Source organism: Schistocerca cancellata, chromosome 1 (assembly GCF_023864275.1).
Source record: "Schistocerca cancellata isolate TAMUIC-IGC-003103 chromosome 1, iqSchCanc2.1, whole genome shotgun sequence".
Classification (NCBI taxonomy): Eukaryota; Metazoa; Arthropoda; class Insecta; order Orthoptera; family Acrididae; genus Schistocerca; species Schistocerca cancellata.
In genome coordinates this window covers 216495902-216521314 of record NC_064626.1, presented here as the reverse complement: position 1 = coordinate 216521314, position 25413 = coordinate 216495902, and the positions used below count along the sequence as shown (strand labels likewise).

Genomic DNA, 25413 nt, shown 5'->3' with positions numbered 1-25413 from the left:
TAGGTTACAATACACTTGTTCGCCCACTGCTTGAATTCTGCTCACCAGTGTGGGATCCGTACCAGTTAGGGTTGATAGAAGAGATAGAGAAGATCCAACGGAGAGCAACGCGCTTCGTTACAGGATCATTTAGTAATCGCGAAAGCGTTACGGAGATGATAGATGAACTCCAGTGGAATACTCTGCAATAGATACGCTCAGTAGCTCGGTACGGGCTTTTGTTGAAGTTTCGAGAACATACGTTCACCGAGGAGTCAAGCAGTATATTGCTCCCTCCTATGTATATCTCGCGAAGAGACCATGAGGATAAAATCAGAGAGATTAGAACCCACACATAGGCATACCGACAATGTTTCTTTCCACGAACAATAAGAGACTGGAATAGAAGGGAGAACCGATAGAGGTAATCAAGGTACCCTCCGCCACACACCGTCAGGTGGCTTGCGGTGTATGGATGTGGATGTAGATGTAGGAGTAGATGAATGATTCGAGAACACTCCATGAAAATGCTTGTGCTTGTGTACTCCACTCTCACTCCTCGGGCATGGATGTGTGTGATGTCCTTAGGTTAGTTAGGTTTAAGTAGTTCTAAGTTCTATGGGACTGATGACCTCAGATGTTTAGTCCCATAGTGCTCAGAGCCATTTGAACCATTTTTTTCCACTCTCACTTCCCTCCCCATCCGGTCACGCGATCCCAGTCCAGCTGGGCATATCTTCTCAAATAATTTTTATATCACTTCACACAAAAAGTGGTGTTACAGAACGGAGTAGAGAGCGAGAAGATACTTTGTATTGACTTTAACAGGCACGTTCCCCTGATTGACTAGGTTGTTTTAACGAACCTCTTTCAGTATCTTGTCTAACATCATATGTTTCATACCACAGTTGTGATGATGTGGTTCTCCGGAAACGCGTCATGAGATATTAACTAAGAATTTATTTTGACGAGCACGATCAGTGCATCAACATTTAATTCACTTTTTACTTATATACCCTTCCTATCTTCATGACCTATTGGCTGGCTCCTCCTCCTGTATTTTGTTTGCCTTTCTGTGCGGACTATTTGAGATAGTCAGATGGAATACAATGCCTTTGCAGGGCAAGGTGTTCTTCTTTTTTTAAACTAAAACTTGCGGACAATTGTTAAATAGTTGTGTTGAATACTGTAGGCGAGTACAAAATTTTGCATCAACTCGGAAAAAAAATGGCTGAGCCCTACGGGACTTAACATCTCAGGTCATCAGTCCCCTTGACTTAGAACTACTTAAACCTAACTAACCTAAGGACATCACACACATCCATGCCCGAGGCAGGATTCGAACCTGCAACCGTAGCGGCCGCACGGTTCCACATTGAACGCCTAGAACCGCTCGGTCACAACGACCAGCTGCATCAACTCACCTTTATTGACTTCTTTGTCAATTCTTTAGAAATATTCAACGAATTATTCTCAACAGAGCCGGCACTGGCATCTGACTTACTATCAGAACTGAGAAAAAAAAGAAAAGAAAAGAAAAACGTTGCTGTAATCGCGAAACTACTTGGATTAATATAGGCCGCAGTGTAGGGAGCTTAATTATGTCGACCTGGAATGACGTCGAACGAGATAGCCGCAGCTTCGACACAACAAACACGAATAGTCGTAAGCTGTGTGCAGCGTTTCGACGGTCAAGGCTTTTGGGCACTTCGAGGAGTCCGCGCAACGATGCATCGCCCTGTCATCATGGCGAAAGGGTTTTCTGTATAGCACGCTATTAGGATAGAGTCTTCATCGCAGTTATTCAATTTCGTTAGATTAAACGTTCCACGTTCTGGCCCTGATAGTACAATCGGGCACGTCCGACCACCGTGTCGTCCTCTGCTATTGGCGTCATCGGATGCGGTATGATGTGGCAGGTTTTCAGCATGACGGTCTCGTGGTCGTTGTCGGATTTCTTGACCTCGGTACCGCTACTAATCGGTACAGTAGCTCCTCAGTAGGCCTCACGAGGCTGAATGTACCAGGTACCACTCGTCCAGCCAAGGAAAAAATCCTTGGCAGTACCAAGAATCGAACCTGGGTCCCCCGCGTGGCAGTCAGCAGCGTTGACAACTCAACTACGGAAACGGACAGTTATTCAGCGTTCAGTAAAACAATCTACGGCAAGATTCAAACTGTTCTCATCGTCAGAATGTTGAAGAGTGACTTGTATGGAGTTCTCCAGTAGCCAGTAGCACTTCCATACGATAGAAGAAGTCACTATGACCTGTCATGATTTCGCCCGTCCCCGACTAGACAGCGAAGAACCTATATTTCTATTGTTTTTATGTTGCCTTCGATACCGCTGATCCACCACAACTCTGTCATGCTGCACTCACGAAGAAGTCTCTAGTTCTGATAAAAGTTTATGGTACAGTCGTATCTGCTTTGCTTTCTCGAATGATATACGAAGCGTAGGTTTGTATGCCAGTTTTGTGGAAATAAACATTGTGCCCATTCATAAGGCTGTGTTCTTAAGTTGTTTTATGCAGTTTTATTTTAGCGGAGTACTCATCATAGTTGTCAATAATACGTAACAGTCATTTTGCACTATTACAATTCACGCCGCATTTGCACTGATTATTGTAAGCGGTAGGGAGTCTGAGGCCTAAGTCATCCCTGAGTGGGCGTAATTTATGTTTATAATGTATGTGTGAAGGGGCTGGAGAGATTGAAGACCGGACTGACTATATCTCGTTAATGTCAGGCAGAGGATGATGCTGATTATGTACCGAGAATTTTACATTAGTGATTGCTGCCGTGGAAAATTCGGTAAATTCATTTAAAACTTATAGGGAGCGGGAAAGAGAAAGTTTTTGGAACGATCAATGATTTCAGTCGAACACGAACAAGTGCTGGACATGTTGTATTTAATACAATAATGTTTAGTGAATTGTTGCGGTACAGCTGATGATTTCCGCGTCAGCCCTGGTCTACAGACTTGGCAGCACAGTCTTCCGTCAAGCAGCAAATACTTTCGCTATGCCTTATGTAGTGGGGCATGCAATATTGTTGCCGATAATTTTTCAGTCTGCTGGAGACGTTAAACTCAACAGAACTGGCTGTTTGTAATATTCAAGATGATCACTGTGTACCTGTACTGCACTTCATCCACTCTCCTTCTTTCGCTCCACACCGCAAGACGTCACTGCGCTGAAGCATCACCAACCAGCGTCGTCAACTCGATACAGCTAGACGTTCCTATCTCTTCATAATACGTTATAGGATGCCAGCGTCAAACCAGCTCAATCAACAGCTTCTCCAGAACGACAAACCAGGATGACCGCATTGTATCCAAAATAGCTTGCTTTGCTTAAGAGTGGGACTCACACTGGCTCTGACATCTGCGAGAATGTGGATGCTAAATTCTTCATGTACCCGGTACACAAAAAGAGTATCGTGCGATATATACAGAGACAAATGCACGCAATATGTAAATCACCAGGCCAAGTTTTCTTCCCACCATATGTTCCATACTGTTCTTCGTTACACATTTCTGTAACAGAAAACTGCTACATACGGATCGTTAATGATCCTTGAGCCTGGCTGACTGGTCATCTTTAGTGAACGGAAATCACTTTTCGAAGTGGACAACGATATCATACTTTCTTCCGTTAGAATTCCACCAGCCCTATTAGTTCCAACCCCACCATTACGACCAAGGTTTCCGAAACTTTTTCTCGATTGACATGCGAGTGCCGGGAGAAACCAATCACAGTTATTCTCAGTTGGAAGGCGCTCTCCTCCGATCACAGTCTACCGGGATGTTGTTGTTGTGGTCTTCAGTCCTGAGACTGGTTTGATGCAGCTCTCCACGCTACTCTATCCTGTGCAAGCTTCTTCATCTCCCAATACCTACTGCAGCCTACATCCTTCTGAATCTGCTTAGTGTATTCATCTCTTGGTCTCCCTCTACGATTTTTACCCTCCACGCTGCCCTCCAATGCTTAACTGGTGATCCCTTGATGCCTCAGAACATGTCCTACCAACCGATCCCTTCTTCTAGTCAAGTTGTGCCACAAACTTCTCTTCTCCCAAATGCTATTCAATACTTCCTCATTAGTTATGTGATCTACCCATCTAATCTTCAGGTTTCTTCTGTAGCACCACATTTCGAAAGCTTCTATTGTCTTCTTGTCCAAACTATTTGTCGTACACGTTTCACTTCCATACATGGCTACACTTCATACAAATACTTTCAGAAACGACTTCCTGCCACTTAACCTATACTCGATGTTAACAAATTTCTCTTCTTCAGAAACGCTTTCCTTGCCATTGCCGGTCTACATTTTATATCCTCTCTACTTCGAAAACCATCACTTATTTTGCTCCCCAAATAGCAAAACTCCTTTACTACTTTAATTGCCTCATTTCCTAATCTAATTCCCTCAGCATCACCCGACTTAATTCGACTATATTCCATTATCCTCGTTTTGTTTATGTTGATGTTCATCTTATATCCTCCTTTCAAGACACTATCCATTCCGTTCAACTGCTCTTTCAAGTCGTTTGCTGTCTCTGACAGAATTACAATGTCATCAGCGGACCTCAAAGTTTTGATTTCTTCTCCATGGATTTTAATACCTACTCCAAATTTTTCTTTTGTTTCTTTCTCTGCTTGCTCAGTATAGAGATTGAATAACATCGGGGAGAGGCTACAACCCTGTCTCACTCCCTTCCCAATCACTGCTTCCCTTTCATACCCCTCGACTCTTATAACTGCCATCTGGTTTCCGTACAAATTGTAAATAGCTCTTCGCTCCCTGTATTTTACCCCTGCCACCTTCAGAATTTGAAAGAGAGTATTCCAGTCAACATTGTCAAAAGCTTTCTCTACGCCTACAAATGCTAGAAACGTAGGTTTGCCTTTCCTTAATCTAGCTTCTAATGTAAGTTGTAGGGTCAGTATTGCCTTACGAATTCCGATATTTCTACGGAATCTAAACTGATATTCCCCGAGGTCGGCTTCTACTAGTTTTTTCCATTCGTCTGCAAAGAATTCGCGTTAGTGTTTTGCAGCCGTGACTTATTAAACTGATAGTTCGGTAATTTTCACATCTGTCAACACCTGCTTTCTTTGGGATTGGAATTATTATATTCTTCTTGAAGTCTGAGGGTATTTCGCCTGTCTCATACATCTTGCTCACCAGATGGTAGAGTTTTGTCAGAACTGGCTCTCCCAAGACTGTCAGGAGTTATAATGGAATGTTGTCTACTCCCGGAGCTTTGTTTCGACTGAGGTCTTTCAGTGCTCTGTCAAACTCTTCACGCAGTATTATATCTCCCATTTCATCTTCATCTACATCCTCTTCCATTTCCATAATACTGTCCTCAAGTACATCGCCCTTGTGTAGACACTCTATACACTCCTTCCACCTTTCTGCTTTCCCTTCTTTGGGATATTTAGCTGGAAAGAATTAAGTTCTACACCAGGCTGTCCTGTTTTCACGATGAATGAAAAAAAAAAAGATTATCGCTAATTATCATGACAGTACTTTGTAGGCAATCCAAAGGCTTGGAGTTACAACTTGATCCATGGCTATAGCATTTGCTACCTCTTTGTGTTCCCGTCTACGTTCATGTTACAACGTTTCCGCCATGCCACAGAGTTCGGAAAATCATGTTGCTAAGAAATGAACATGCTCATCGAATACCGGTGATTTTTGGAGCTTCATACCTGTACAGTTCTCCTTTTTGTCAGTCATGATTTATGCCGTACACAAGGTTTTTCCTCTACCCGGACTAATGCTGAACGATTCTACTCTAAGATGTTCAATGCTTGATAGTTTTGCCAGCCTATATAAGGTGCCCTTGACTGAACCGCTAACTATTATCACCAATGTAGTTTATGAAGCATGTGACGAAGTCTTCGTAGAATAGAAGATTATTTAAGAGAGCGAATTTAACAAGTACGTTCATTTGTTTCAGTTTATACATAAAGAAATTATGGCAAAATCATGGACTTTCTCATATTGTTCAGACGAAAGTAGCGAGAATTTTGTGGGAACCATTACGAAGTTGAGTTCGTTCACCGGGGAACGGAAAGTTGCAACGCAATTAAAAATCTTGGAACCGATTCGTCCCTCTACTCTTCACCTTTTTCCGCCATCATCATCATCTTGGACAGTTTCCAGCCTCTGGTCGCGTCTGTATTTGCCACTGTACTCATTATATCATCATATTTCTACAGAGGCATAATTTATCACCTCTTTAGGCAAGACCAGTAAAAAGTTTAAGTGGTAAGAACTATTACCTGTTATCCCTCATCCCTGTTTTCTTTGTGAAGTATCGCTTACGTGCGTTTTCTTTGCAGAATGTTTTGAGGTTCTGGTTGGATAAAGGAGTTGATGGCTTTCGTATGGACGCCGTTAGCTGCATTGTGGAAGCAGAAGGCTTCCCAGATATTGTTGACGGCCAACCTAACCCCATGCAGCATCAACCGGAAACATACGCAGTAATCGAGGAATTCCGCACCGTGTTGGATGAATACCAAGAAAAGTAAGTAAGAACAGTTGATAAGTTTTTACAGCTGTTAACGCTGAAGCGTACAGTTTTATCAGACATGGGAAACCCCTTCGGTCCTTCCCCTGCTTGCTAAACATGAATTTTATGGCATATGCAACCGTTTTTTAGTTGCAATTAAGTTTGATTAACAGCAGACAGTTCGTTTCAGTACAAAATAGACATCAGTATTTGAAAGACTGAAACCAGTGTGCAGTGTGACTCGACGCTTATGCATAGCCTCTAGCTATATACTAGGAGCTCTCTTGATTTGCAGCCACCGCTTAATACGCACGACAATACCATAGATTTATGCTGTATGGTATATAAAATATTATATGGAATTCGTTTCACAAATTATTTGCAGTTCTAATGAAATGTCGTACACAATTTTAGAATTAAATGAGAATATGGACTGAAAATCAGGGAAACTGTTGAGTGTATCTGTTGAACATGTCACGAGTGTCTTATCTGATGCAAATGTAGAGAAAGGTGAGTATATGTGAGTGGAGCACTCTGGTCTCTTCTATTTACATATTGCTTGTGGTATAATGGTATTACACATTAGTCACATTTTGACAATATGGAAAATATACAAAGTCAGACTTAAGGAATAAGGCTGTCCGTTTTTTAATAAGTCGGGGGTACGGTTTCTAGAATCGTCGATATCTACCTCGCACTGCCGTATGTTAAAACCTACTTACACGAATTTCACACTCTTCAGAATATCTGCACTCCCAACACCTGAAGCGGGTTGTGTATGATATCACTTGATACAGACTGATAGACACCAATAGTCCACACAAAATGTCTAATTTTTTAAAGTACAGCAGTTCCATCTGTTGACTCGATACTCGTTCATAGTTTCAGAGCTAAAATTTGCAATTTGTTATTGGAACAACCGTTCGGCAACGAACTATTGTCTCAGTATTTTAAAAATAATGGTGTCACACTAATCAGATATAAAAAATTTCGAAGTAAAAATATGTAATGAGAAATTCGAAGCCACTGTAAAGAGTCAATAGTGACTGAAGTGTCTTGACTCGTGTACACACAATGACGTCCCTAACACAAGAAAAATATGGACAGCGTCCGCTGTCTTAACAAATTAGCACAAGGCACCAGAACGGATCTCATTTACTTCATAGCAACATAAAACTATATCATGCAACATATCTCTATCAAGGTGTAGAAATATTCTCCATTACTAAAAAACACTATCAGAAAACATACGCAATACTTTCATTCTATCGTTCACCACTTTACCAGCAAAGCCTGAATCTCTGTTAACCTAAATTTTACCCATTTTGTAACGGGACCTTACAGATTTCGATCCAGCCGGGCCTTCACGTACCATTATAGGTGAGGGTAGCCGATTTAGGTGTGGTCGCAGGACGGTCGGTCATCTACTCAACAAACTAACGGGTCCAGTAGGTTGTTCCTTAATGGCATCACCAGGGTAGCTCCAGGCATCATAGGAGAGTTGGCAAACAGTCAGATGACTAGAGCTGGCAAGGAGAGGTCCCCAGCGGTGTGATGGATGCATTGAAACCATCTGTACGGTGATGTAGGGTAAGTTTGCAGGTGTCACATACTGTAGCCATTCACCCTGGTGGACCCCCGTTTGCAAGTAACTGACGAAAGAAAAATTCGGAGTATTGTGTGACAATAACGTTAAAAAAAGATGCATTGTACAAAGGGCGTTCAAAAGGTTTTGCACAGTCGTCTGTATTTTTTTATTTTTTTGCAGGAGGAGAATGCAATGTTTTGTGAACATATCTGGAACATTCAGCTATACATTGAGCCTACTCAATGTAGCTTCCATCAGCTACGACGCATCTGGCCCAACGTTCTTTCCATGATGTAAATGCACTTTGGTAAAATTATGGGGACTGACTTTTACACCATCGCTTGACACAGGAAATAAAGTCTTTCTCACTGCCACATGTTTTACCGCGCAGGTGGGCCTTCAGACGACCAAAGAGGTAAAAATCAGACGGAGTCACGTCCGGACTGTAGGGAGGATGTGGAACAATTTTCCAACCCATTTTCCTGATTTTCTCCTACGTCGTAAGGGCTGTATGGGGTTTGGCATTGTCATGGTGTAGTCTGATGAGCTGACCCTAAAGCTGTGGTATGGGGGTCTTGATGGCACATCGCGGCTTGTCCAATGACAAACAGTAACGGTCCCGGTTAATTGTGGAGCCAGGTTCCAAAAAGGCAGTGAAAATGACATCACACTGATCCCAGAAGAAGGAGGCCATCACCTTTCGGCCTGCTGTTCGTGAAAGTCCTGGTTTCTTTTTCCGAGGGGAACCCAGATGACGCCACTCCACGGATTGGGTTTTGCTCTCAGGTTCGGAAAAAAACAACCGTGTTTCATCCTGGGTAATGACGCCGGCAAAACACTGTTTCCAGTCTTGAGTTAAGGACGTCAAGAGACCCTCGCACACATTCTTCCTCTTCGTTTTCATTTTTCTTGTGAATAGTCTATGCTTCCAAAATGCACAGATTTTTCTGTACCTTAGTGACGGTACCAGTGATGCTACACTACCCAGTGACAAACGAGTCATTTCAGCAAGCTGTCGTGTCGTCACACATCTGTCAGTTTGGGTGATTTGATCAATGGTCTCCTTATTCACGTCACTCACTGCTGTCGATGGTCTACCGCATCGTGGATTGTCCAGCAGAGAGAAATCACCTTCTTTAAACCTCTGCAATCACCACTGGATACTGCTGCGATCTACCGTGTCCTCCCTATAAACAGGGAGCAAATTCCTGTGATTTGACATAGCAGAGTCATCACCGGTCTTGAAGAACAACTCAATCACCGACCGTTGTCGCTACCTGACATCTACTTCAAGGTCCATTATGGATAACCTGTAAATAAAAGAAAAAACTTTTATACACTAACTTATAGCTAATTGTTCCAAGAATGTTAATAAAAAATTTCATTCTCCTCCTGCAAAAAATAAAAAAATCTAGAGAGGACTGTGAAAAACTTTTTGAACGCCCTTTATATAGCCTGGTTGTTGATGTAATGCATAGGATAACAACTTCACATTCAAGAGGTTGTCGGCTTGAATCAAGTGAAGTTCGCAATTTTTTAAAATTTGAAACCGTTACTGAAATTACTTTGATCATCATTTTTATTCAATTAATTGGTTTGAATGTAATTTTTTAATTCCATTCCTTTGTCACATAACTTTAATCATATCAACTTCTTTACTTGCTTTCATTTTTATTCCTATCATTCTTTCTCCGCCTGAAAATTTTTTCATGTGTTTTTAATAAATTTTATGTAGTCATTTCTTTCGTATTATCATTCTGTTTTTCGTCTGCATTATTGCATTCATTATATCTGTTTCTCATTCTATTTGAATTTAGTTTTACTTAAAAACCCGCCTTTTGTCTATAGGGCAATAAGTATTTAGGATATGTTTGGAATGCTTTTATTACGCTAATCATGCAAAAAAAATCTGCACACCTGGTAACAAAATTAAATTTTTCACACCATTGTAATTTCACACCTTTGTGATTTTTTACAAAAATTCTTCTATAAATGAAAATACTGAATAGTACTTTTTCAAAAACTTCCTCCTTGTGTAACGTGTTCCTTAGATATTGTATTCTACTGCTGAGCAGTACTGATTGGCCCTGTGTTGCACTTGTAAACAGTGTCATGAAACAAATCTTTAACCTTAATTAAATACTGACTTTTTAAATAATGAAAACTAATCTAATTAAGCTGTGAAAGTAACTAATTGTGTACTCCGTGAAAACTATTTAACTAACGGATTCTAGAATATGCGGTAGGGGTCACGCTATCTAGGCGTCATCGCTAAGAACTATGACGTCACCATGAACCCTCTCGCCACGCCACATTGCACTGAAGTTTATAGGCGCACGGTGCACACACGTTTAACGCATGCGCAAGTATGAATGTAATCGAGATTTTCTGTTTTAAAGTGTTATTATGTAAGATTTAGGCCTATATTAGTTAGACTATTTTTTCTATGGTCGGTGAGATGCTAGTGTAAAGCCTCCGAAGGACGGCAAACTGTTTCACCGTCTCCGAGAGCACTGCTTCTTCTTTTATTATGGAGTAAGAGGGTCACACAGCCTTAGAGTACACACCTAGAGTACGAAGAAAGCCCCTATAACGTCATTTTAAACTCTTTAACTGTTTTAACAGATTTTCTTACTACTTTCTATTTTCTCATTTTCTTTCGGTGCAAGACAAATTTGTTGGTCAATTTTTTCTTGTTCATTTTTCTCTCTCTCTTCTTTTCTTCTTATGATTCTCATTGTTAGAATAATATCATACAGTTCTTCTATCACGTTATCTGGTTCTGATAAATAATTGCCAGATGCACTTTTTAATTTGTACCCATCAGCAGGAGTTCTGGAGTTCAGAACATCAAATACACTTTTTAAGACTTTCACAACCTTACCAACATAAATGAACTCAGGAAGATTGTAACAAATTGCTTGCCCTGCACAGAGGAAACAGCTCAGCTGCTTTCCTTATGTTTTACTTTTGCATACAAGCAAGAACCAAATGGTTTATGGTTACTTTATGGGCATATGGTGGATCTACACCAGTGTTTTGAAGTTCAAGTAACTTAATAAACTTTTCTTTCGCGAGAAAACTAACAGCTTTTAATCAAAAAAATGTTCAAATGTGTGTGAAATCTTATGGGACTTAACTGCTAAGGTCATCAGTCCCTAAGCTTACACACTACTTAACCTAAATTATCCTAAAGACAAAACACACATCCATGCCCGAGGGAGGACTCGAACCTCCGCCGGGACCAGCCGCACAGTTCGTGACTGCAGTGCCTGAGACCGCTCGGCTAATCCCGCGCGGCGATTCTAATCCATTGCCATCGTCAAGCAGATGATTCCGTAACATTTTCAAGGCATGAAACAAATAAACAAAAGCAGTTCTTTTCTGTTTTGATCTGATGGACTTTCGAATATGTAACCCTTAAATTACGTATAAGTTTACTGTTCTCATATTTCGTTATTAACTCCGAGTTTTCGAAACCTGAGATTCAAATTAATAAAACCTGTTGGAATGCTAAATTGTCTGAGTCTTCTTTTAATAGTGACGGCACTAGAAAGAGGATATTTCAATACGTCCCTGACAAAAGATAACGCTTCATACGATAGACAACGTGAAGTTCCAGCGTTTGTAATATCTTTAGTTGGCCAATTTGCACACTATCCTTTCATAACTACTTGTTATTGATAGTCAGGAAAAGAGTCCCGAATCACTTTTTGAACATGTTTTAATTCCAGTAACTCAGAGCTACATCGAGAGAGGCGAAACTGTAAATCTGCGATTTTTGCCAAGGACTTCTATTTCTGATGATGATGATGATGATGTTTGATTTGTGGGGCGCTCAACTGCGTGGCTATCAGGGGCCGTACATATTCCCAACCTTTGCTCACTCCAATCTCGCCACTTTCATAAATGATAATGAAATGATGAGGGCAACACAAACACCCAGTCATCTCGAGGCAGGTGAAAAATTCCTGACCACGCCGAGAATAGAACCCAGAACCCGGGACCCCGTGCTCGGAATGCGAGAACGCGACCGCAAGACCACGAGCTGCGGACCCTTTTGTTTCTCTTTCCATTATTTCTAATTGTTGGCCTGTGCACCCATTTTCGCATTCACGGCAGTGTTTGTTTTCGCGGTTAACGTTTTGTCTTGATTGGTTGGTAATATAGCTATCTGCAAAATATCTTGTGCTTCTTTAAGGTAGCTTTGTTTTTCTACTCAAATATTTTGCTCATTATTAGTCTCACTGCTATGTCCTAAATGCGCACCGGTGGACGGTCGGTTTAGAGCTGGAACAGCATCAGTCTTCAGCTTTCGTTTCGAAGAAATATTCAACAGCTCAGTTTTCAAATCCTTTCTATAACTTGAATCAGTAAGTGTACTCAGCAGACATGAGTATTTGCAACGGAAAAAGAAACTGCATGCTTCAAGCGTTACTGATTGTTTTTAGGGAAATATGAAACTTTATTCATAACTAACTCGCTTATCTACTATGATTAGCAATACTGGCGATCGTATAGTGAGGCCATTATTTTTCACTTAAAACTTAACGTAAAAAATCCGTCAGTACGCTGATAATCAAGGCGTAAATCTATACTCTGTCGTCAGTATTTAATAAAAATTCACACAGCTGTAAACAATCTCGTTTTCGCACGCAAACGCAATTACAACACAATACGTTATGGCGTTGAGGGCTAATGAGCGCTGGTTGGGTTCAAATCTACGTCTGTGGTGTGGCTTGCTACTACGTATAGATCTCTTGATCCCTACCGTACATTCTGGTATCCGTGTTTTACATGAAACTCAGTACTGAAGCATATTGTGAAAATTGCTTGATATGGTGTGAAATTTCTGACTTGAAATGTTCACAAAAATAAAATAGTGCTCTAAGAAGAAAGTGGTCACAGAAAATTAATCTACTTATTTAGTTCAATATCTGCAAATTCGGACTGTGTACTGTTTTCTCATAATATTGCAAAGTGAGATCTGCCCTGAAATAAAAGTATTGTCAGAAACAATCTGTGGCTGCATGTGGTGTAAGGTGCAATGCACACAAGACGAATCATTCAAAATTTTTCTAAGGATGGTGGAGGAGGGTTTTACTTTAATGAAAGTTGTTCTTCAAAAATTAATCCCTGATTATTGTCAAAAAAAGGCTGTACAGCATAAGAAGACACTAAAAATTACGAAATTATCTCAATACAAAAATTACAGACATTCTAACCAGTTGTGTTAATTGTACACATGATGAAAACAAAGAGATAAAATTAACCTTAAATTATATTAATCATGTATGTTATTAGTTAGCTGATGGACTTTCCTTGTACCACTGAGTGAAGAGCAAGGATATGGTTGTTGCCATCCAATTCGTTTTAAAAATAATGAGAGTGTCAATAAAAGCAAAAATGTAGTGACTCCCGCCACTAACCTGACAAAAAGCCCACATTGTTCCAGTATCCATACGTAGCACAACGAATCTTTGGATTAGCAGCTACCATAAGCCACAAGTCTTAGTTGTAGATGTTAGGATCGCTACATGCTCGAGAACTGTGAAAAGACGTATCATACTGTAATCTGCCAACAAGAGTTGCGACTGAAGTGTGCAGGTCTGTAGAACATCTCGTGAAAAGCATCTGTCGTTCTTGGTGCGCATTGTGGATTTTTGCACTAGTAATATTCCATTACTAACCTTTGGCTCACAGAAACGGCATGGGGATACTGTTCTCACCCTCCGAAATGATACGGTTAAGCATTATTTGGAGTGCAAAGATTAGCAGCTTCCTTTAAATAGTTAGAAATGTAAAATTATGCCACTTCACAAAACACTGAATAGTAATATCCTGTGACTACAACGTCGGTGAGTTACACGAGTGTAACAGTTTGTAGGGATATGTAATCGAATGATTACATGGGGTGGATCGTAGTAAAAGCAGAGGGCACTGTAAAAATCATGCGATCTACAAACAACATGTCTTACAAGATAGTCGAGTAACACATCTTAGCGTATTGCTCTAGAGCTTGGTACCGAAACCAAATAGGATCAAAATGGGGTGATGGTTATTGTTGTTGTTGTTGTCATCTTCAGACTAGTTTGATGCAGCTCCCCACACCAGCCTTCATGTGGAAGACCCTTCATCTCCCAATAACTACATCCATTTGGATCTGCTTATTATAGCCAAGCCTTTCTTCCATTACGAAACTGACGATTCCTAGATGCTTCAGAATGTGCCTTAGAATCGTTCCCTTCCTTCATTCAAGTCGTATCGTAAATTCATTTTTCTCCTGTTTGATAAAGTATATCCTTAGTAGTTTTTCTATCTACTCAACTAATTTCCAACATTTCTCTGTAGCATCACATTTCATTTCTGTTCTGGTGTTGTCTTAACTGCTTATCGTCCACGTTTACTTCTGTACGAGGTCACAATTCATACAAATATCATTATTAAAGATTTCGTAATATTTAAATTTATATGTAATGTTAACAAATTGTGGTGTCACCGCCAGACACCACACTTGCTAGGTGGTAGCCTTTAAATCGGCCGCGGTCCGTTAGTGTACGTCGGACCCGCGTGTCGCCACTATCAGTGATTGCAGACCGAGCGCCGCCACACAGCAGGTCTAGAGAGACTTCCCAGCACTCGTCCCCAGTTGTACAGCCGACTTTGCTAGCGATGGTTCACTGACAAAATACGCTCTCATTTGCCGAGACGATAGTTAGCGTAGCCTTCAGCTACGTCATTTGCTACGACCTAGCAAGGCGCCATTACCAGTTACTATTGATGCTGTAAAACATGCACCGTCAAGAGCGATGTCCACCATTTATGGATTAAAGTTAAGTATTCCAGCAGCTACGTACGTTTTTTGCTAGTCTCATTTCCTTGACCTGTTCCAGACCTCACGCCAGCCTGCGTGAGCTTAAACGCGTGCCTCTCGGCTTCCTCTAAATTTAGTGGGTTGGTCTCCTGCCAATCCACAACATAAATCTCTCTTTTTCGGAAACGCTTTTCTTGCCATTACTGTCTGCATTTTATATTTTCTCTATTTCGTCCATCATCAGTTATTTGGTTGCCCAAACAGTAAATCTTGTGTCTGCTTTCAGCGTCCTTTAATCCTGAGCTTCGATTGAATTATGCTGTTGGTCTTAGATTAGCACAAATAATGGTGGTGGTGGTGGTTAGTGTTTAACGTCCCGTCGACAACGAGGTCATTAGAGACGGAGAGCAAGCTCGGTTTAGGGAAGGATTGGGAAGGAAATCGGCCGTGCCCTTTCAAAGGAACCATCCCGGCATTTGCCTGAAACGATTTAGGGAAATCACGGAAAACCTAAATCAGGATGGCTGGAGACGGGATTGAACCGTCGTCCTCCCGAATGCGAGTCCAGTGTGCTAACCACTGCGCCACCTCGCTCGGTAGCACAAATAATAAACTCCGATCAAACGGAAATGGTAAATCTGTGCTGCGCAAATGAACATATTAGATTTCGTAGCTATGAACTCGGATCAGTTTCGACTGGCAAAATTTACCAGGTTAAGTCAAGTTCAGTTGCAGTCATCGGTTCACAGTGTAGAGACACCGCAAAAGAAGGATTTTGTTTGCACAAGTAGAAATGAAAAGAAATAAGTATTAAAGTGTTATTGGTGACACAGGAAAGGTAAGTAATTACTCCCATAAGTGTACACGGAGAAAACTAGTGACTGATGTGAAAAAGTTAGAAGATGCTTCGTACCCACTAAGCGGCAGAATGCGAAGGCAAAAGCAGACGTATTTATAGTGAACAGTAAGTATACCTAGCCAGAAAGCAGCCAGTAATGACTGAACATTTCTTACAAAAAATTCGTCGTAGGCTCGAGTAACAATAGTAGCACTCCGTCTTCAGGCCACGAGTGGCCTACCGGGACCATCCGACCGCCGTGTCATCCTCGGAGGAGGATGCGGATAGGAGGGGCGTGTGGTCAGCACACCGCTCTCTGAGTAACAATAGTACACACTTCATATTAAATTTCATGCAAGACGACAATGTAAATACCGAACACAGACCTCCTGAATAAACTGCGTTGATGAATCGAAAAAGTTAAGTACATCGTTTCAGTTGAAAAATCGTTATGCTACTCCACGGTCGGTAACAATTTCTGTTCGAGGTAAAATCGGATGCGTCATTACCTGCTAACGGCAGGTGGACGTGACCTAGCTCTTGTCGAACGATTCCTTGTGATGTAAAGAGCGTTCTGAAACAGTACGTTGGCTCACTCTAACATCTTATTGGACCTTTTCTTTATGTTGTCGTGACACATTTTTAAAAATGTTCTGTCTCGATATGTTCCTGTTTCATGTCTTAATATTAAAGCAGTTTTCTACCATGCCTTTTTTTGTTGGCCGCAGTTACCAGTTTTTTGCCTTAAAAATATCCTTATACTGGCCCAAGAAATCTTCCGACAATAACTTCCTTTTTAAGTTGTTTGGAAGTTTGAAGAACACAGTTTCTACTCCTAATATTCACAACACGAAGCCATCAATAACAAATACTGAGTATCTAGGTTCTACGATTAATATATGACATCGAAACACGATAACTCTGTCGCTAAGTAGTTTGGCAACGCTGACAAGCATGTTTCATACTGAATTAGATCAACAGTGAACTTTGTTAATCTGATCCAAGGTTAGTGTTAGTGTTACACAACATAGTGAATTCTTGAGTTGGGCTCATTTTCTGGGCTAATGTCAAATTGATATCCATTTAGCGAAGCTCGTACAATTTGCCCTAAATGTCCTTCGTCACTGCATCACACTCATTCGAGTTTCATGCCACAGCGGAGAACACATCACGTTTTTAGTATCTTATCAAGCTCCACAACGGTGACGGCATTGCCTAACTCTGCAACTCGGCTGTTCTGTGATGTGTTTGTTCAATGCTTGTCCCAGGGTGATGATGACGGAGGCGTACGGATCGCTGGACCAGGTGCTGGGTTACTACGGCAACGCCACCAACCCTGGCGCGCATTTCTCCTTCAACTTCCTGCTCATCACCGACCTCAACGGTGACTCCAGCGCAGAGGACTTCGTCCGCATTGTCGGCGACTGGATCAACGTCGTCAATGAAAACGGAGTTTGGTCCAACTGGGTGGTGAGTTACTTTTCTTTAACACCGTCTCTCAAATCTGGATTGTCATCTTCACTCCGAAGACTGGCTTCATGTAACTATCCATGCTAGTCCATTCTGAACAAGCCTCTTAGTGTTAAAATAACTTCTACAATCGATACTTATGTGAACCTGATTGCTGTAGTCCAGCCTAGGTCACCCTTTACAGTTTTACCTGCACCCCCCCCCCCCCTCCCTCCACACTGGCCTCCATTTGAAAAGCGACAATTCAGCGATGCCTGAAGGAGTGTGCTATCAAATGATCATCAAATTCTATCATAAATTTCTTTTCTCCCCAATTCGGTGCAGTACCTCTCCATTAGATTCACTCATCTGATATTTACCGTTCGCTTGCAGCATCACATTTAAAAAACCTTCTTTTTTCTTGTCTCAACTGCGCTCATCATTCAAGTTTCACAAGGCTATACTTAAGATAAATAGTTTCAAAACCATATTTTCTAAACAAGGTTGGCCGGCCAGGGAGGCCGAGCGGTTCTAGGCGCTACAGTCTGGAACCGCGCGACCGTTACCGTCGCAGTTTCGAATTCTGCCTCGGGTATGGATGTGTGTGATGTCCTTAGTTTAGTTAGGTTTAAGTAGTTCTAAGTTCTAGGGGACTGATGACATCAGACGTTAAGTCCCATAGTGCTCAAAACCAGCCTAAACAAGGTTGCACAGCTCCAAAATGATTCTGAGCACTATGGGACTTAACGTCTGATGTCATCAGTCCCCTTGAACTTAGAACTACTTAAACCTAACTAACCTAAGGACATCACACACAACCATGTCCGAGGCAGGATTCGAACCTGCGACCGTAGCGGTCCCGCGGTTCCAGGCTGAAGCGCCTAGAACTGCTCGTCCACGGAGGTCGGCTTACACAGCTCCAATGTAATTACAAACCGGCGTAGAGGGCGCACAGAAACCTGTTGTATATTTATTCACAGGCAAACAGATTCGGTCAAGCGACTACCTTTAAGGCACAGACCTTCAGAAAAGATTTCCGTATATCTAAATTTATATTCTATGTTAACAAATGTTTCTTTTATATGAATGCTAGGGAACATGCACAGCGCAGTTATACAATCGATTCTTCGAGATGGGCAGTGAATCGTCACATTTACGTTCGACCTCCAGTGCGAATCTAAAATTAGCGAACAAGGAGGACTTGGCCGGGAACTACGGAAAAGTTACACTAGATGGGAGTGAGAGTCGGCTAGGGTGCGTATCGAAATAGTCTACGCATTTGCCATAAACACTGGTCCGCGTGGCGCAAAGGTTAACGCAACCGCCTAATAAGGAGGAGATCCTGGTTTCAATTCCAGTCCGGCACACGTTTTCGCTTGTCGCCACTGATACCGCATGAAGTCCCGATGCAGCGGTATCATTAGTTCCTTTCCTTTATTTTCTCCCTCTTGACCTTCAGTTTACATAAAATGTTTCTGTTTCAGACTCCACTCTGAAAGTTTCACCCTCTACTTCAGCCCCTGACAGTTATTTTGTTGTCCGAATAACAAAACACATCTGCTACTTTAAGTGTGTCATTTACTAAACTAATTCCGTCGGCATAGTCTGATTTAAATCGATTGCACTATATTACCCTCGTTGTCCTTTTGTTGATTTCATCTCACAACGTACCTTCAAAAAAGTCGTTCTGTTACACATGTCTTCGAAGTCCTTCGCCGTTTGCCGTTGAAACTCAAACCCAACCAAATAGTGCACGCATCCAGACCAATGGGAGTGCAACATTATACTGATAGAGGGGCTCGTACTGACTCGATTTTAATCACTGAAATAATATCACACAGCGTCTCCTTCCGTTCTTGGTGCTTTACGTTTTTTGTCAGGTAGTGTGGCGAAGAGAGTGGCTCTCAGTACGGCAGAATTAGCGGAAGAGCTAACTCCTTCAACAAAATCCGCCTTGTTTCTGACTTTGAGCAAGTTACAGTGTGGTCGCGTCTGTTCACCCAAAGTACACGGATGCAGATTTCATGTTCGAGGAACAAACAATCCCTAGCCCTAACACCCCCTCCCCTCCCCCCCCCCCCCAGTGGAAAAAAGTGAACAAAATCCTGATTACAAGCAAGCATCTGGGGGACGTGCTTTCGGAGTTCTTTGGTAAATTACCACCAAAGAGACGTACGCGTAGTGGAACCTTCAATATCAACGTCTCAGTTCTACCAGCAAACTAGGAAATCTCATATCAAAGCTATATCAACAAAAGGTGCGGACACTACCCTCCAGGAAATATGCTTCACAGACGACAATCCTACTGATTAAGGTAACTACCGTATCTCCAAAATCAAAGCAGACAAGCGAATCGGGAGAGATGCCACTCCAGTTTTGGGTACTGGGTATGGCTTTTGTCGTAAACAATAATGTAGTCGATTCAACCGAAGTAGTTACGCCCATAAATAACAGGATCATGACAATGCATGTGAAGTGTTCAAATAAGATGTACAGGTTGATTGATGCACATGCTCCCATAAACATTGATAACTGAATAGAACCCGAAGAGATTGAACAGCTTTGGACTAAACTGGTGGAGATCATGTCAAAAATTCCAGGCGAAGATTTAATAATTCTATTAGGCGATTTCAACACACAGCCTGGGTGATAAAAAAAAAGACACAAAGAAAACCGTTGGAAATTTCCCAGAACATAAATTCACCAGCAAGGGTGGAACTATACTAACTTCGTTGTGTCAACCACCCAGTTTGGAAATGGAAAACATCCCCGAAGGTAAAAGACTTGGAGGTCACTCATACAATTGTTTGGTAAATATCAAGTCGATCTTCGTAGCCATCACATACCATTCTTAGAAAGAAGTACACTATGTACAACCCCACAGAGGAGTCATTGTCGACTCGGATCACTGTCTTGTGTGCAGAAAAGTTTTGTTTGCTCAAACATGAATATACCGCTAGAGCAGGGTTTCTCAGAATGTGAGAATAGAATATGTGTTCCGTGAGAAACGGAAATGGTGGTTTCTTTTTCGATACGTTGTCGATACTAATTATTTTATTAATTTAATTATGGTATACATGCTTTCGTTATATTTTAAAACTGAAGTAATCATTGCATGCAACCATTTTTCTCTTTTTTTAAATTTTATTAACCTTCAAAGTAAACAAGGTCTTCCATCAAAGGACCAGGATGCCCAAAGTCTTCCGTCTGAGGAAAAGCTTGGGAGCCTCTGCGCTAGAGAACACAGAGTGAGAAACTTGACACAAACAGGGTCCAGGGAACTAGTACAGAAGAGAAACGAAAGAAAGAAAAGGCAGTCACTTGGGAACAGTTTCAAACCAAGATCACACAGCAAATCAGAAACTAATCCCGCGGTAGCAGAACACGAAACCATCTTGATAGGATTCAGTATGCGAAGACGCTCTGGAAAAATAGAAGAGAGACTTCCAGAAATATAAAATTAAGAAATCACCAGAGACTAAACAGTACTTCTTCGAGATCGGAAAGCAGATAGCAGAATTGATAACACAGGTGAAAAAGAGAGACAAGATGGATAAACTGATTTCTTTTGGAAGTAAGTGAGGCACAAGATATTCTCACCTTGTTTACTTCATAGAACACAAGCAGAGATTCAATGTAACATCGAAGAATACCAAGCAGGTTTTCGACTATCGCGTTCTTGCGCGGAATAGATCATCGAACTAAAAATAATACAGAAACTATTAGATAACCCGAAGTAGACTTCAGAAAGGTATATGAGTCAGGTGATGGACAGTTTCTTTTTTAAATTCAAGAGACGAAGGGACTAGCAAAAAACAGTAAGCCTCATCAAGGAACTCTGACGGACGTAAAGTGCACAGCGAAATTTATAAAGGAAACATCAGAACCCTTTGCATTTACAACCAGTGTTCGTCAAGCAGACGAACGGCCGCCACTGCCCTTCAATCTCATTCTTTGATTAATGCGTTAGGGAATGAGAAAAAAATAAAAAAAAAACTAAACCCTCTTGAAGCCTACCAATTTTAACGAACAAAATATTACGATAAGGTCTTTTGCCTAGATTTCGTAGTCTCTTTAGAGATACTAATGAACAGTGAAATCGCAGGAATCAAACAGGTGAAAGTCCTTAAGCAATACGGTAAAATGTCTGGCCCCAAAATCCCTTTTGAGCAGAATTGATTTACACTAAATTTAACACTCAGAAATTAAACGAGAAGTGTGGTAAAATCAAAAGGGCCAGGCACTTCAAGTATATCGGTGAGATCGCAGAGCCAGCGGCGCTGGAAATGGAAGCACAGAAAGTTCGATTACAGAAACTCAAGAGAGCGTACGGGAGAACGTATGGCATCTACAACAAAAAGAGCATTTCTACCCACAAATGTCAGAAACTGCAACGCGCCCAAGTGAAACATTAATTCTCAATAGAAGAAAGAGATCTGGGAAACATCCTGAAGGAACAACGAAAGGAAAATTCTTCACCCAGAAAAAACGGGTGGATGCAGACGGAAATCCCACAAAACAATAGAAAAATTTATCATAGTTGCTACAGGACATTAGAAGACGAATATTAAAATTTTATGGACATATCAATAGACTACCAACAAATAGGTTTACGCACAAGCCTCTGACGTTTATAGGAAAATCAAATAATGTATCACTGTTCCACTAAGGTAATAAACGAGAAATCCAAAGCAGAAGCAGAGGAAGTAGTAAACAGGAATCTGTTCAGCCAGAAGGTAAACTGTTGGGTATTGCAGTTATCGAGATAAAAAAAATATATCTATTTTTAACTAGACCCTGGTCACTGTTCATATAAAAATTCTGTTAAGTTGCTAATCATACTTGAATTGCTTTTCACCTACAACAATGGTGTCCAGTAACACATTAGCCGTTAGCGTGTTTTTACTGTGAACTATAAGCGGGCCTGTATAAGACATATTACGTAACATAACTCATTTAAAGACGTAACATAAATTTACGGAGTGAACATGTAACATGTTGCTGTTTCGGTCGCGTCAGGAGCGTACTGTCAGAGATTAAACGCCATTCTTCATGAGAACAAGCACTGTTAAGGCAAGCGGTATCTGACATTTCTCCTCTTTGGATGGACATTGTCGAGTGAATTAAACATCCTGATGGCGCACATTTCAAGCGAAAGCAAAAAGTGGACAAAAATCGTCATATACAATTTATTTTGCTGTATAAATAAACCGAGGGTGCACTTAGCCATTTCGTGTAATTTACCAGGTGTGGAGGTATGAAACTGGAATTTCGCTATACAGGGTGTTACAAAAAGGTACGGCCAAACTTTCAGGAAAGATTCCTCACACACAAAGAAAGAAAATATGTTATGTGGTCATGTGTCCGGAAACGATTACTTTCCATGTTAGAGCTCATTTTATTACTTCTCTTCAAATCACATTAATCATGGAATGGAAACACACAGCAACAGAACGTACCAGCGTGACTTCAAACACTTTGTTACAGGAAATGTTCATAATGTCCTCCGTTAGTGAGGATGCACGCATTCACCTTCCGTCGCATGGAATCCCTGATGCGCTGATGCAGCTCTGGAGAATGGCGTATTGTATCACAGCCGTCCACAATACGAGCACGAAGAGTCTCTACATTTGGTACCGGGGTTGCGTAGACAAGAGCTTTCAAATGCCCCCATAAATGAAAGTCAAGAGGGTTGAGGTCAGGAGAGCGTGGAGGTCCGCCTCTACCAATCCATCGGTCACCGAATCTGTTGTTGAGAAGCGTACGAACACTTCGACTGAAATGTGCAGGAGCTCCATCGTGCATGAACCACATGTTGTGTCGTACTTGTAAAGGCACATGTTCTAGCAGCACAGGTAGAGTATCCCATATGAAATCATGATAACGTGCTCCATTGAGCGTAGGTGAAAGAACATGGGGCCTAATCAAGACATCGCCAACAATGCCTGCCCAAACGTTCACAGAAAATCTGTGTTGATGACGTGATTGCACAATTGCGTGCGGATTCTCGTCAGCCCACACATGTTGATTGTGAAAATTTACAATTTGATCACGTTGGAATGAAGCCTCATCCGTAAAGAGAACATTTGCGCTGAAATGAGGATTGACACATTGTTGGATGAACCATTCTCAGAAGTGTACCCGTGGAGACCAATCAGCTGCTGATAGTGCCGGCGCACGCTGTACATGGTACGGAAACAACTGGTTCTCCCGTAGCACTCTCCATACAGTGACGTGGTCAACGCTACCTTGCACAGCAGCAACTTCTCTGACGCTGACATTAGGGTTGTCGTCAACTGCACGAAGAATTGCCTCGTCCATTGCAGGTGTCCTCGTCGTTCGAGGTCTTCCCCAGTCGCGAGTCATAGGCTGGAATGTTACGTGCTCCCTAAGACGCCCATCAATTGCTTCGAACGTCTTCCTGTCGGGACAGCTTCGTTCTGGAAATCTATCTCGATACAAACGTACCGCGCCACGGCTATTACCCCGTACTAATCCATTCATCAAATGGGCATCTGCCAACTCCGCATTTGTAAATATTGCACTGACTGCAAAACCACGTTCGTGATGAACACTAACCTGTTGATGCTACGTACCGATGTGCTTGATGCTAGTACTGCAGAGCAATGAGTCGCATGTCAACACAAGCATCGAAGTCAACATTACCTTCCTTCAATTGGGCCAACTGGCGGTAAATCGAGGAAGTACAGTAGATACTGACGAAACTAAAATGAGCTCTAACATGGAAATTAAGCGTTTCCGGACACATGTCCATATAACATCGTTTCTTTATTTATGTGTGAGGAATGTTTCCTAAAAGTTTGGCCGTACCTTTTTGTAACACCCTGTATATCAGTATCTGTTTCAAGCCCGTAAACATGTAGAGTTTTGTGACTACGAACTACGATTTGCGGACAGCATTGGTTTTTTGTTGTCATTTGAAGAAAACTGCTGCAGACCACATCGAATGCTTGTCGAAGTTTTCGGCGAACATGATATTGGGAAAACACAATGTTTCGAGTGCTTCAAAAGATTCAAAAATGATTTTGAAGTGAGAAACGACGAGCGCGGGAAACCACCAAAAAAGTTCGAAAGCAACGAACTGCAGGCCTTAATTGTTGAAGATGTATTCAAACTCAACAGGAACTCGCGGAACAATAAAATGTGACGCAGAAAACCGTTTCCCTTCGGTTGAAAGCTATGGGAAAGATGGAAAATGGGTTCCGCATGAACTGAAGGCAGCAAGCAAACCGAAAGATAACTTGTGAAATGCTGTTCGTCAGGTACAAAAGAAACTCTGGTCTTGGGATTGAAGCTATTTTTTTCCGTGTTAGCTTTAACAATGCGTATGTTTTTGTATAGTGTCCGCCTTTAGCAAAACACAGTTTTGTTTTCTAATCCAAACATGTTTCACTGCAGTTGCTGCATCTTCAGTGGGCTTTTATTTTATGGCTGTTAAAGATAAAGAATGTTCTTTACTGTTTGTATACATGTAACTATTAGTTTTTAAATCGTAATTACAGACATTTGAAAAAATACATGAAATTATGAATCCATACCTTTTTAGCACATGTTGTGGTTTTCCTGATGTATTGTGTTTCTGCAGTGACTGTTTTCTCCCACAGACTGTCATCTGCAACCACTTACATCTTAAAGTAGATAAATTGTTTAAGCCAAAATTACGATTTGAAAATTGTTATTTCTATGCCTAAAAATAATAATTCTATGTGTGTGTGTGTGTGTGTGTGTGTGTGTGTGTGTCTATTTACATTATGTTTCACTTAAATTTTCTTTTTCTTCATCTTCATCACTTCATTGTTGAAACCAAATTCCGGTTTCATACTTCTACATCTGATAGAATCGAAATAAAAGTCTCTTTCAGAAATTCCCACTGTTTCAACTGAAAATGATCGTAGAAAAGATGCAACGATAGCAGTCTATAGAGAGAAAGCTACCGATAACAAATAATTATATGAAGCAAAAGCCTTCTGTCCAAAGGCGTAAGTAACAATGGCTCGAATTAGTTAGCAGTTAGCATCAGCCCGTGATGAAGAACCAGGTTACATTAGGTCGAGCTACCACGTAATTCCAGCTTTTCGTCAATGTGACATTCATTTCCACAGAGAGTCCTTGATGTGACGTGTTTTTCGATGACGCAATCCGTTGACGCCTATTGAGAAGGGTATCGTTTATATTACGTAGGAGATTGCTTTCTGGGAT

At 41.3% G+C, this 25413-nt stretch overlaps 1 protein-coding gene across 1 annotated transcript in view; it reads left to right on the top strand.

Annotated features, from left to right (window-relative positions):
• Window positions 1-25413, top strand: part of LOC126165291 (uncharacterized) — a 380023-nt gene that overhangs the window by 203648 nt on the left and 150962 nt on the right. The window contains exons 16-17 of the mRNA XM_049920310.1: window positions 6335-6519; window positions 17013-17214. Of these exons, the coding sequence (XP_049776267.1) occupies window positions 6335-6519; window positions 17013-17214 (387 nt within the window). The remainder of the gene's footprint in view (window positions 1-6334; window positions 6520-17012; window positions 17215-25413) is intronic.